Source organism: Poecilia formosa, unplaced genomic scaffold, assembly GCF_000485575.1.
Source record: "Poecilia formosa unplaced genomic scaffold, Poecilia_formosa-5.1.2 Scaffold614, whole genome shotgun sequence".
Taxonomy (NCBI): Eukaryota; Metazoa; Chordata; class Actinopteri; order Cyprinodontiformes; family Poeciliidae; genus Poecilia; species Poecilia formosa.
In genome coordinates this window covers 129,415-143,018 of record NW_006800553.1, presented here as the reverse complement: position 1 = coordinate 143,018, position 13,604 = coordinate 129,415, and the positions used below count along the sequence as shown (strand labels likewise).

Below are 13,604 nucleotides of genomic sequence, written 5' to 3'. Positions count from 1 at the left end.
AATATTTATATGCTCCCACTGGCTCAAGTTATAACAGGAAATAAGATCAGCTACCATAACTATGCAGGTGATACACAGCTCTACATCACGATGTCACCAGGTGACTCTGAACCCATCCAATCACTGAATAGATGCTTAGAACAGATAAATGTGTGGATGTGCCAAAACTTTCTCCAGCTAAAAAGACACAAAACTGAAGTTATTATTTTTAGACCTAAAGAGGAGCGAACTAGAATCAACACACAGCTTCAGTTATTACAACTAAAACCAGCGATCAGGCCCAAAACCTGGGAGTAGTGATAGACTCTGACCTGAACCTTCAGAGCCACATAAAGAGACAGTTACAAAGTCGGCCTTCTACCACCTAAAAAACCTTTCCAGGATTAGAGGACTTATGTCTCAGCAAGATCTAGAGAAACTCATCCATGCGTTTATCTTTAGTCGCATTGATTACGGTAACAGCGTCTTCATAGCTCTGACTAACATATCAGTCCTCCAGCTGTAGCTGATCCAGAACGCTGATGCTGATGTTCTCACTAAAACCAGGAAGACAGAGCACACCAGTTCTAAAGTCCTTCACTGGCTCTCTGTAGCTCAAAGAATAGACTTTAAAATACTGTTGTTAGTTTATAAATCACTGAACAGCTTAGCACCACAATACATTAAAGATCTGCTGTTGTTGTATCAACCTTCCAGACCTCTCAGGTCTTCTGGTTCTGCTCTGCAACCCCAGAACCAGAACCAAACATAGAGAAGCAGTGACCATAAAGCTTTTTGTGTGTGCGTGCGTATGTGCACGCATGCGTGCGTGCGTGTGTGTGTGTGTGTGTGCGTGCGTGCATGCGTGTGTGTGTTTGTGTGTTTAAGGGAGAAGGCGAGGGAAATCTGATGCCATAAGGCATGTGAAAACAGATGAGCGAACACAAACCACATATCTCAAACTGTTTATGTTGAATATAGTACAGTTTACAATAGGAATTCTGCAACACTGTAGGGCTTGGCAATCAACTTTATCGAGTACATGAATTTTTTATTCAAGTTATCTATTAATTTTCCACCAATGCATTTTTTGGGTTTCCATAGTTCAAAGTGGAAACCCGAAAGATGGTGGGCCATCTTGTTTGACAACCATGTTTTAGAGCTTCTGATTATTTGGATTTTGAAATCAAAGCAACTCACAGAAAGAATGATTGAAATAAAAGTCAGGTTTTGAAAATATTTCCCATTTCTAATTTCTTTTTAAGAAAGGAAAGTCAGGAGTGGAGGGATGGAAGTCAAATGCAATTGAAAATAAAAATGGGTATAAAAAAATATGATTTTATTTTCAAATTGGTGCAGTAACAAAGGAAGAGCTGAGACCTTAGCTCCCTGTTATGCTTTGGTGGGACTTTCGGGGAGCTGTGAAAATGTTTTGTTGTCAATGCTAATGAAATAAGCTTAGTACAAAACTAAAGGGGTTATGAAGAACCAAGTTATTTTAAGTTATTATTAGGTAAACTAAATCCTTCTCGTGTCAATCATAATTGCTGTAATTATTTTTTACTGGAAACTTCTATAAAGATATTTCACTGAATAAAATATTTTTACTTCAGTATTAAAATTAATGAAATGGTGATCAGTAGGTCAATCATTAAATTAATAAAACTAAATACTTTCAACATGCATATACAGTGTATCACAAACTTTTGTGATACACTGTATATGCATGTTGAAAGTATTTAGTTTTATTAATTTAATGATTGGAGTAAAAAAAATTTGATTTTTTTTTCAGTACACCCCTCACATTTCTGCAGATATTTAAGTACATCTTTTCATGGGAAAACACTGACAAAATGACATTTTGACTCAATGAAAATTTACACTGTCTGTGTGCAGCTTATATAACAGTGTAAATTTGTTCTTCCCTCAAAATAAATTCTTAATACAACCATTAATGTCTAAACCACCGCAACAAACGTGAATACACCCCTTAGTGAAAGTTCCTTAAGAGTCAATATTTTGTGTGGCCACTATTATTTACCAAAACTGCCTTTACTTTCCTGGGCATGGAGTTCACCAGAGCTTCACAGGTTGCCACTGGAATGCTTTTCCACTCCTCCATGATGACATCACGGAGCTGGCGGCTATTCAAGACTTGGCGCTCCTCCACCTTCCACTTGAGGATGTCCCAAAGATGTTCTATTAGGTTTAGGTCTGGAGACATGCTTGGTCAGTCCATCACCTTCACCCTCAGCCTCTTCAATAAAGCAGTGGTCGTTTTAGAGGTGTGTTTGGGGTCATTGTCATACTGGAACGCTGCCCTGCGACCCGGTTTCCTGAGGGAGCTCTGCTCAGCTTCAGTATTTCACAGTACATACTGGAGTTCATGAAATGTAACTCAACACCTGCTGCACTCATGCAGCCCCAGACCATGGCATTACCACCACCATGCTTAGCTGTAGGCATCACACACTTATCTTTGTACTTCTCACCTGATTGCTGCTACACATGCTGGAGAGCATCTGAACCAAACAAATTAATCTTGGTCTCACACAGGGCATTTTGATCAAATAATCAAAATGCCCTATGGTCATTTTGATTATTTTGCCCTATGGTCATTTTGATTATGACCACAGGGCATAATCCTGTGGTCATAATCAAATTGAGTGAGAGCAATTTGATCAACTAATCATTTGAACAAATTGTGAGGTAATGTGGGTGACTAGACTCACTCATGTCTTTGATAATGTCGGGGTCACACTCGCGGTACTTCTCCAGCTCGGCTTGCAGCTTTGTTCGCTCTTCCCTCAGAGACTGCAGCTGCTTCAGCAGAGAGCTTCTTTCTTTCTACACACACACACACACACACACACACACACACACACACACACACACACACACACACACACACACACACACACACACACACACCCTGTTAGACAGATTCTTATGCACTAAACCTGATGACTGTGTGAAGGTTCTTTGATACCACTTCCTCTTACCGTTCCTTCTCGTCCCACTTTTGCCTTTTCCACTGTTTTCTCTAGAGAAACTTTTCGATGCTTTGCATCAGAAACCTGTAAAAGAAACAAAAACAAGAAAACAACATCAAGCTTCCTATAAAGTCTCAAAGAGTCTGGAAATTTAAGGAGTTTGATTTCAATATTTTCAAGGTCTAAATAAATCTAGAATTTATTTTAAATCTTCTGCAGTTTCATTCTGTGTCCTTTATTAATTATGATCAATATCTACATTTCCAAAGGTAAATTGGTCCAATCAGAGCTTGAAAATTGTAGCTTAAATAAAAGATGCAAAGTTTTTAGTTATCCATCCATCAACCAGACTACCCATCACTCGTCCATATTATAATCCAATCATCTGCCTATAAATTAATGCATGCCTGTCCATTCATCCTTTGTCCATTTTTAAAGTCTGTGGGTTTTACAGGTTCCATATGAAAGGGGTTTGAACTCAAATATTAACTGGAATTCTGTTATGGAAAATGTGAAGAATATCTTTAATCACAATTAGGGCTGCAACTAACGATTATTTTAGTGATTGGATAAAAGAGAAAAAAAGCCCATTCTGCAGATTTTTCATTAAACCACTTAAGCCTTTCTTATATGGTATCAGAAATACATGAAAATACGCAAATAAACAAGAAATTCAATTCATTTTTGAAATAAGAAAAACAATGTATAAAGCATTGAACAAAAGCCTTCCTTCTGGTATTCAGAAATTATTTAAGTTAAGAGAGAATAAATATCATTTGTGAGGTTTGTTTATATTTGAATGTGCAAAACAGAAGAGCCAGATAAAGTCTAGATGTGTTTCAGTTATTGGTGTGAAACTGTGGAATGAATTGAATGATGATTTTAAGTTATGTCCTTTCTTGGTGAGCTTTAAAAGAGCTCTAAAATGTAAAATGATAAATTCTTATTCTGTTATGTAGATTTATACATGTACTGTGAAGATATCTTGGTTGGGTATAAAATAGGGTAGGCAAGAATAAGCGTGGCTTCAGCCTATTCCTTTTTTAGTAAATTATGGGTAAATTAGTGTTTTTTTTTGTTTCCTGTGTTTAATGTGGACAATTTATCAAAATAAATTGATTGATTGATTGATTGATTGATTGATTGATTGATTGATTGATTGATTGACTGACTGATTGATTGATTGCCTAAATTGCAAGAACAGCATGCCTTTAGTGACACTTGATCATTTGTAGCCAATGCTAAAAATATATCTAGAAATTACACATATGAAAAGCTCAGCCCTTTCTGCTGGACTTACACATTTTTTGCCCTTCTTTGGCTTCATTACTGCTCTAGCTGTGTTGTTCTTTAAGTAAATGGCCTTTTTGAGACTATATTCTACATTTAATTAATTGTTTACTAAATTAGTTGGCAACTATTTCAATAACTGATCCATCACAATTAACCGTTTCAGTACAAATAATCATTATTATATTTTGTAAACAAATGGGTTCTTCTCAAATGGGATGTAAAGGCACAACAAAAGTAATCTAAGAACCAAGCTGTGTTTGGGATGCAGCTAGTGATTATTTTAATGATCAGATGATTTTCTACTAATAAAATTTGTAGAAAATATTTTTCACTATTTGACTCAGCCAATATCATCAGTAGTTTGCGCCATTGATAAAATCTGAAACCATCAGTGCAGTGATATGACTGTATGACAGCAATGCAAGCACATACTTGGAGGAAATTCACATTGTGCCACAATGTACTGCTGGTTTGTCTCTGAAAAAAATGGCAGCTGACATTCTCTGCAGAGTTGCTAAGTTAAAATTACACCATCTGTCAACCAGGCAACCAAAGAGGGAAGTGGGTCATCACAGACCACGAGAGCTTCAAAGAGCAGTAGAGTGACTTTTATGCCATTATAAACATTCTACAGATGAGCAGAAAACCCAAGACGTTTCCTCAGCTAAATTGAGAGAAATGAGTTACAATTTATTTTAAACTCTGATTTATCTGCCTTTAAAATAAATTAGAAAATGCAAAACTTCAATTCTGGCATTTTAAAATACAGATATTTACTGCCTCTTCTTGTATCCTTTTAGCAGTTTTTCTAAGCTATTTTCTGCATCCCAACCTCTTTACTACAGCAAAGTCAACTACAGTTGACAGCATCATTCTGAACAGAGAAGCAGACAAAAAAGGCCTGCTGGGAAACAAAACCTCGTCTCCTCCCTTCATCAGTTACAGATTTTACTAAAAATAAAGAAGTATTGATTAATTTATCTGTTAGGTGTGTGGTAGTTAGCAGTATCAAGACACATCAAGGTGTTCCGTCACACAATTCGTCAGTTTAAAATAATTTCTAAAAGACTGTGAGAAAACGTGATTAAAGTTTTGACAGAATACCGGACCTGTTGCTGCACACAAACTGTCAGCAGCAACACAAAAACTGTCACCTGTTTCTGCAACTCCTCTAGCTTGTGCTTGCGAGCATGTAAGGCCTTACTGGGAAAAGCCCAGTAGTAGTTGGAGGTGCCGATTCGTTCACAGTCCACCATGTTGTCATCCACCAGGCTCTGTAGCACTTCCTTCACCGTCATAGGAGCTGAAAGCACAAAGGTTAGAGGACAACAGTCCAGACATGCTTCTCTCAGGACCGAAGGCTACTTGGAGATTTATAAGAGAACTACAAGCTCAGCTGTATTTGGCATCATGGATGATATAGTGTTTTCCTGAGGATCATCACCATCAGGTTTTACTTCTCCAGAGCTCTACTGGATCAGTTCTGGGACCCACAGGTACAGCCAGGCAGATGGTTAAACACTGTGCCTAAAGAGTTTGCTGCATGAGCAGAAGTTACATCTTGAATGTTGTTAGTGGTGAAATGTGATACTCTAATGCTTTGCTGGTTCCTTTCATACTGAAAACAAAAGCTGCTGAGAGGAGGTAAAGCAGCAGCAGAAACACAGAGGGCCGCTTGAACACTAAACAAGCTCATGGTTGCTCAGGAAACTGAAAACATAAATAAATTCTCAAACTAACATGGATCCACCACTGGACAAAGCACTGTGAGGATCATGTTTATGATTTCTTTTGTGCATTTAACACAATTCAGCCTGATCTACTCTGTGAGAAACTCCAGAAGACAAAGGTGGAGGCCTCAACAATTACCAGGATCTATGACTACCTCACAAACAGACTGAAAGACTTTGTGTCTAACCAGGTGGTCAGCAACACAGGAGCACCACAGGGCACTGTACTCTCACCATTCCTTTTCTCTCTCTGTACATCTCAGACGTCCAGCATAAGTCTCACTTCTGTCGTCTACAGAAATACACAATTGACTCTGCAGTTGTCAGGTTTATCAGAGATGGACAAGAGGCTGAGTCCAGAGAGCTGGTGGACCGCTTTGTGTTAAGGTGTGGGAACAATCATCTCATCTTAATCGTGAATAAAACAAAGGAGATGATTGTAGATTTCAGGAGGAACAGGGTTAGATCAAATCCTGTTTCCATCATGGGAAAAGAACTGGAGGTGGTTAAGGAATATAAATACCTCTGTGTTCATCTGGACAACAGACTGGACTGGAGACACAACAGTGAAGCGTCTATAAGAAGCAACAGAGCAGACTGGACTTCTAGAGGAAGCTAAGATCCCTCAAGGTTTGCAGCCAGATGCTTCAGATCTTCTATAAGTCTGTTGTTGAGAGCATCATCTTTTCATCAATCAGCATCAGAGCCAGGGACCTAAAAAGGCTCAACAGCCTGAAAAAATGGCTGATTCTGCTCTGGGGACGACTGTGGAACCTCTAGAGATGAGATGCGAAGAAGGAATCGTCATAAAATCAAGAAAATTATGGACAACCCTCCCCATCCTCTTCATGAGACTGTCTTGGGAAAACAGAGTATCTTCAGTCAGAGGCTTCTTCAGAATTGCTGTAATACAGACCACTACAGGAGGTCTTTCCTGCCAACAGCCATCACCATCTGCAATAACTCTGTGAAGAATCTGAATTAATGAGTTACAACATTTAATTCCCCTAAAGTATTTTTGAATTTGAATATGAATCCTAATATCAATCCTTGTGCAAAAAAAAATAGCTGGACGTCCAACCCCCACATTCTAAAACAACGTTCCACCTCAGAGCAGGGGTCACAACCATGTCCTCTTACTCACAACAACATTCACTTTTTCTAAACAAATATCTGTTACACTTCCTATGAAAAATTCCTATGAAATATTTTTTACAGAAACAAAGTATTTAAAACTCCAGGTTTGATGTCTCATATTTTTAATTGTGTGTATTATGTCCAACAGCAAGATGAGGAAACATGCTAACCTTTAGAGCTACATGCTTTCAACCAACTCTTTCCTACTGCTGCAGGCAGACCAAGTTCTGCTGTGCAGACCAAAAACAGCTCAGACAGCATAAGCAATGAAACCCTGGTTGTAATGGCATCACAATGTGCATGAAGCTGAGCAGTTTTGATGGTAACAAAACAAAGAGATTTTAATTATTTATGCATGTTGTATTGCAATTGGGGCTACCATTGTTAGCGCATGCGATTAATCATTAATCAAACTACTATTTTGACCCAAAAGCTTCTGTGGCAGATGATTACCTACTTCAAAGTAGCACGTTTGGACTTGACAAACTGGGAGTAACATTTTCCGTGACAGCAAACAGCAACAAAAGCTGAAATTTCTTTGACTTTCTTGTGTCTTGTCTCTAGCCCTCGAGTTCACTTCTACATGTACAAGCTCAAAGCTCAAAATTTCACATGCATGAATTACACCGGTTGCTCGGCGAGATGAGAACAAGAGACTGCCACCTCATGGCACAAGTTCCATTTCTGACTTCCTTATAGCTTTCCTGAATATCAACATATGGAAAACTGAGAATAAAATGGTTTGAGATGTTAAATCATTTTTGGGAAACATGCATACAGTGGCAGTTTTTGATATATGCTACATAGGCAGATTCTCAGGGCAGCATCAGTAAGGTGGGGCACCCAAGAACTAGAAAATTAAATATATCATATATGTCAGTTGTGTCTTGAACAAGTTTACTACTACTTGTATGCATGAGTAGTGGAGTAAGTTTTCCTTAGTTGCTGTTAAATACAAGGGGATTACATTACTTGCTTTCTTCTGCTGCAATATATGTGTGTGTGTGTGTGTGTNTAGAATAAGCATGCTGCTAACAGATTTTAAATTTATCTACTTGTGACTGAAATAGAAATTAATTTTTGATTTTTCAAAATATCTTTAGCTGAAAGAAACTGATTTGCATGAAACCAGTGAGCAATTTTAAACTGAGTGATGCTCACCTGCGTTCTCTCAATCTCAACACAACTTTATAGATAGCAGAAACGTCATAAACATGTTGAGCAGTAGGTATAGTTGTTACTATACTGTTTACAACAAAGACACTGAACATATTTCTATATGAAATGAGGGTATTGATATAGTTAAGGAGTGGTATTTAACTCTGACCTGCCTTCAGGTAAACACTTCAGAGTTCTGGAAAGAAAAACAACCTGCTTGACTTAATTACATTCCCTGCAAGTCTCAGTAAGAACAATGTCTGTGTGCAGAGAACATTAAATCCCTTCTATGTATTCACACTAATTGTATATATTACATTACTATCAGACTTTAAATGTTACAACTCACATCTCCTGAATATGTACACACCTTCATAGTGTTAATTCAACAGGATTCATGTAGTCCTGTAGTCACCCCGTTATTAAATATTTTTGATTTAGATTTTTTTCTGTTTTCTGTAATTTATTTTTTTAAAAAGTGAAAGTGACTTTCTTTTGAAAACTGTTTATATTTACTCACCAATGCCCTTTGACTTGGGGGCAATCTTCTCAATGTCTTTAAGCTGAAACACGTCCTTCTAAAAGAGCAAAAAAACATGTTTAAGAACTTCTTACTGGTTATATGCAGGAGGAAGAAGACCATTTAACTTCTGTCTACATGAGGATCAGTTTATATTTAGGTTTTATGGATGTTATTACAGGAATATGGACAATAATTTTTTTTGCAACATTAATCCCCAGGTTGCTGGGTATGTTTCCTGTAACCATGCAATTAAAATGCTTTAAGGAAATTTAACTGTGGCTCTAAAAAAAGATTGGAAATTTGTTAGACTAAACTATCACTCACATAATTTAAGCGTTTTACATTAAAATAGAATACAGATAATTCTAAAAATATTTTGGAGATATTCCAGTTTGTTAAAATAGAATTTACAATGTCTACAAAAAGTATTTACTCCCTTGGATGGGCTTTTTTGACAAAGAAAAATACAAAAAACCCTGTAACATCAAAGTGAAAATCAATTCCCATAAAATAACGACAGGTAAAAAATATTAACATCCATCCAGTTTCTAACACCCTTGTCCACAGCGGGGTCAGGAGCGGTGGTGGTGCCTATCTCTAGTGAACATTTCGGGCTAGAGGTAGGGTCACCCTGGACAGGTCGCCAGTCTGTCGCAGGGCAACACAGAGACAGACAGGACACACAACCATGCACACACACACACTCACACCTACGGACAATTTAGAGAAACCAATTAACCTGACAGTCATGTCTTTGGACTGTGAGAGGAAGCCGGAGAGAACCCACACACACAGGGAGAACATGCAAACTCCATGCAGAAAGACCCCGGACCAGGAATCAAACCCAGAACCTTCTTGCTGCAAAGCAGCAATGCTACCAACGGCGCCACTGTGCCGCCCAATATTTTACATATTCACATAATTTGAAATCCAGCCAATTGGTGATAAGTCATCTCAAAATGAGTAGAATGGGGATTATTGAAGTAAGTGAAGTGATTGTAGTTTAAAAACTACTCACTGGTTCATCAATATGTCATTATAGCATGAAGGCTAAAGAACACTCCTAGAAAAGGCTAGTGAAAAAACCTCTAATGCAATAAACATCCCCCAGAATTCAGGTAAATCCATCATCAAGAAAAGTAATGAATATGGTTCATGTGTAAATCTATATGTAAATTATTTCTGCTTGTCCTTACTTTTGTAGAAATCAGTTTTCACTTGAGGGATTTTTCTCTAAATGTTTTTATCCAAAATGTTGTTGATCATGAGTGATTTGTAAACAATAAAAGAATAAACATCCATGGAGCTGAATACATTTTTAGAGGCACTGTACATAAACATTACAAGACGGAGTCAAAAACAAATTTAATTAAGGTCTTAATTTTTTTTATATAGTTATAGTTTTTTTCTAAAATCAAAATCTAAATTTTGAAGGGGTAAAGGCCAATTCAAACATATTTAATCCACCATAGATTAGTAATGTTGAACAAAAATAAACCTGTGAGGAAATAAAATGAAGAGGCAAGATGATTCTCTGCTGAGGAAAAATCTTTGGATTCCCTAAAATGAGTTGAGCTGAAAAAAATGCAGGGCTTCCCTGCCCCCAACCAGGCTAGCCATTGTGTGTTTTTGTTTAGTTTTTTTAAAATAATTTTTAATTTTTTTAATAAGCCAGATTGCAAGCGTCTCTTCTGTGGTGAGCATTTCACTGGCGGGGCAAAATTACTCCTGAAATAAAGATGGGTTTATAGTTTTTAATAGTTTATTCATTGACAGGAAGCGTGCACCAATCAGACAGCTGGCACCTCTGTGTGTTAGCCGCTTAGCTTAGCGTGCGTTGTCGTGGCTTGATCTCTGAATAGGGTTGCCACCCGTCCCTTAAAATATGGAATTGTCCCGTATTTGGCTGTTAAATGTTGCATCCCATATTGAACCGATATGGGACATAATTTGTTCCGTATTTTTATAAATGTCCGATAGACGCGTGTTAAGAAAATACATTTAAAATATGCTAGTTTTAAAACTTAGCAACATGTCTTGATTGAAACAGCCTAATTATAGTTTTCACATTAATAACTTATTCTGCCCTATTGACCTTTATGTTACCTGTAGTTACAGCAGATTGTTTGCTACGATTTTCTGATCTGCCCTTTGTCTGTGTGGAAAACAATCAGGAGAAGTTCCAGCTTCACACTGATCTGTGAAAAGCCATAAAACAGCAGGAGTTCAGGCCAGTGGAGGAGAAGCTCTGCTTCCACTTTGTTTAGATAAAGGTGACAACTGGTGTTAGATCTTGAAAACAAATTGTAGGGAGTTTCTAACTTTAAAGAGGGTCAGAGACAGCTTCTGGTTGGATGAGCAAAGATACGCCTTATTTGAATAAATTAAATACGCCTTTACTATAAAAGTTTGTAAACAAGAGTAACAAATCAGATTTTGCTCTTTGCAATTTCTTCAAAGACGTCTTTGCTTTTTGTTTGTCGTTTCCATCTTTTGTCTTTTTCCCTCTCAGGTAAATTCATGTGTTGTTTGTGCTCTGAGTTTTCTGATGTTTTGTGATGTGTTTTTCTGGTGATCATATGAATCTGTCTTGGATAAATGCTGATTATTGTGACGCTGTTATCTCTGTGTGATCTCAGTCTTTGCGCATAGCATTTTCTGAATCCGGGCATAAGAGAGGATATAACGGGTCAAAAGGTTTTAAAAAGGGTTAATAAGTTTTACAATTTTTCTTTTCTTAATATACGCTTATCACACACATAGTTACTAAGTGTAACAATAATGACCAAAATAAAACAGGAAATATTAAGGTCAGCAAATTCTCGTTGCAGGAGCTAAAGGACCCCTGAACGCTACGGACCGACGCTGTTGTCACGGTTGCCTAGAGACGGAGCCGAAGTGAGCTGCAATCAACCTGGATCTTTTTAAAACATCCTCGACCCGATACTGCACCGTCCTTAGAAGTAAAACCTCTCGTAAGAATACAGACGTGAGAAGGAAGACGCAAATCCCAGGCTGAATAATGTTAGTGAGGATGAACAGAGGCAATTAAAAAAAATAATAAAATGTGTCCATATTGGCGCAGTGTGCTGTATGATACTAGACAGAAAGGATCAGGAGAGGAACACAGCAGACCCTGATATGGTAACATTTTGCTAAGATTAAGTTTCTTATTGTGCTTTTAGTAGACTATATTGGTTTGACTATTTGCTTATTTAATTTAATTTAATTTAATTAATTATTTAAGCCAAAATAATACAGATGATCATTTAAATAACAAATCATACATTAACAGTAAATACATAAATATTTCCTACTTCAAAAAATTTGTTAGGGCTTTCTGTATGTTTTATTTTGAAATGTTGATATATTTCATGAATTCATTGTTCAGTGGTCATTTATGCACCAGACACAGACCTGCAGCCCAGAGGCGGTTCTAGACAGGGGCCAACGGGTTACCAAAGAAGTTATACTAAATAAATGTCTTATGTTAATACTCAGTGGTGGATTTTTTTTAACCTTCACAATTTTACTTTAACAATGAATTAAAATGTATAGTGCTGCACTTTTAGCTGCAGTATGGAGATAGGATCACACTTTCCATCTGCAATCTGAATCTCTGGAGACGCAAGTGGGTCTTTGGCTTACTTATTATATCAAATTATGAAATATTGCTCTGTTTTTTTTTTGTTTGTTTGTTTGTTTGTTTCGTTCTTTTTCAAGTGTTGCCATGGCAAAACACTGACTATCCTGGGCCCTGTGGTAAATCTGGTCTAGAACTAGCCTCCAAACCTAACTCCTTATTTATAGAAATATTTTGGTAATACTCTGTAAAATATCAGAATGTTCACTTAACTTTTATGCTTTTAGTTGTTTGAGGACACATTTTGAATATTAAATCAGGTGTTATGATTAGTTACTCAGTGGTTTACCAAATACTTTTTACACTTGCTTAATTAAACGTATTTAAAGTATACTACTCTGATTAGAGTACAGTTTTGGGGTACTCGAACCGACCTCTATGTATGAACGGTTGTTCTATGGATCACTTTTTAAGGACAAAAAACACCGCCATAAAATATTATCTATCACTGCAGCAGTCATCCCACCCCATGATAGTCGGGTGACACGCGCCGTGGTGGGTGTCCCTTATTTTGCTTTCTGAAAGGTGGCAACCCTATCTCTGAAGTTTACCTCAATCATATAGGCCCACCTATATGGACATTTATATATATATATATATTTATATTTATATATATATGTTTCTTTGTAGAATTTATCAAGGTAAATCCACCACGTTTTCTCTGCTCGCACAGCTCAATGTGAACTGCAAATGTTCATACTGAGCTGTGCTCAATGTTCACAGGTGAACATTTAGGTGCAAGTTTGAGCGTGCAGTGAGAAAATTTCTTTGAGAACAATCATTATTGTATTATTGGGTGTAGCTCATCGGTACGAGCGGCATTAACGGTGATGGAAGGATAATAAATAATAAGAAGAATAAAGAGACATTCTAGAACAATAGGTGCCTGCCTATGCATTGCTATGGGCAGGCCCCAACTAGAAAATTCCTGCAGAAATTTTAAGGGGCCTGCCAAAGTGTGCCCGTCGGTTTGGACCCAGCGTTCCGATGCTAAAAATTAGCCTTAATGCTAAATAAAGCTTCAATGTAGTCAATAACCTGTGGAGAGTCAGAAGCATGTGGACTAAGCTCTACTTGTACCATTCAGTGTGTTAAAATTAATGCATAAACTAAAATATGCCAAAATGCTAATAGCATGAATGGTATCA

General features: G+C 37.3%; 1 protein-coding gene across 2 annotated transcripts in view; it reads right to left on the bottom strand.

Annotated features, from left to right (window-relative positions):
- mnd1 (meiotic nuclear divisions 1 homolog (S. cerevisiae)) overlaps positions 1 to 13,604 on the bottom strand; it is a 33,435-nt gene that overhangs the window by 8,070 nt on the left and 11,761 nt on the right. For both annotated transcript variants that reach the window (XM_007541528.2, XM_016665735.1), the window contains 4 exons: positions 8,811 to 8,868; positions 5,420 to 5,568; positions 2,982 to 3,056; positions 2,712 to 2,826 (listed from right to left, as the gene is read on the bottom strand). In XM_007541528.2, coding sequence (XP_007541590.1) covers positions 2,712 to 2,826; positions 2,982 to 3,056; positions 5,420 to 5,568; positions 8,811 to 8,868 — 397 coding nt within the window. The remainder of the gene's footprint in view (positions 1 to 2,711; positions 2,827 to 2,981; positions 3,057 to 5,419; positions 5,569 to 8,810; positions 8,869 to 13,604) is intronic.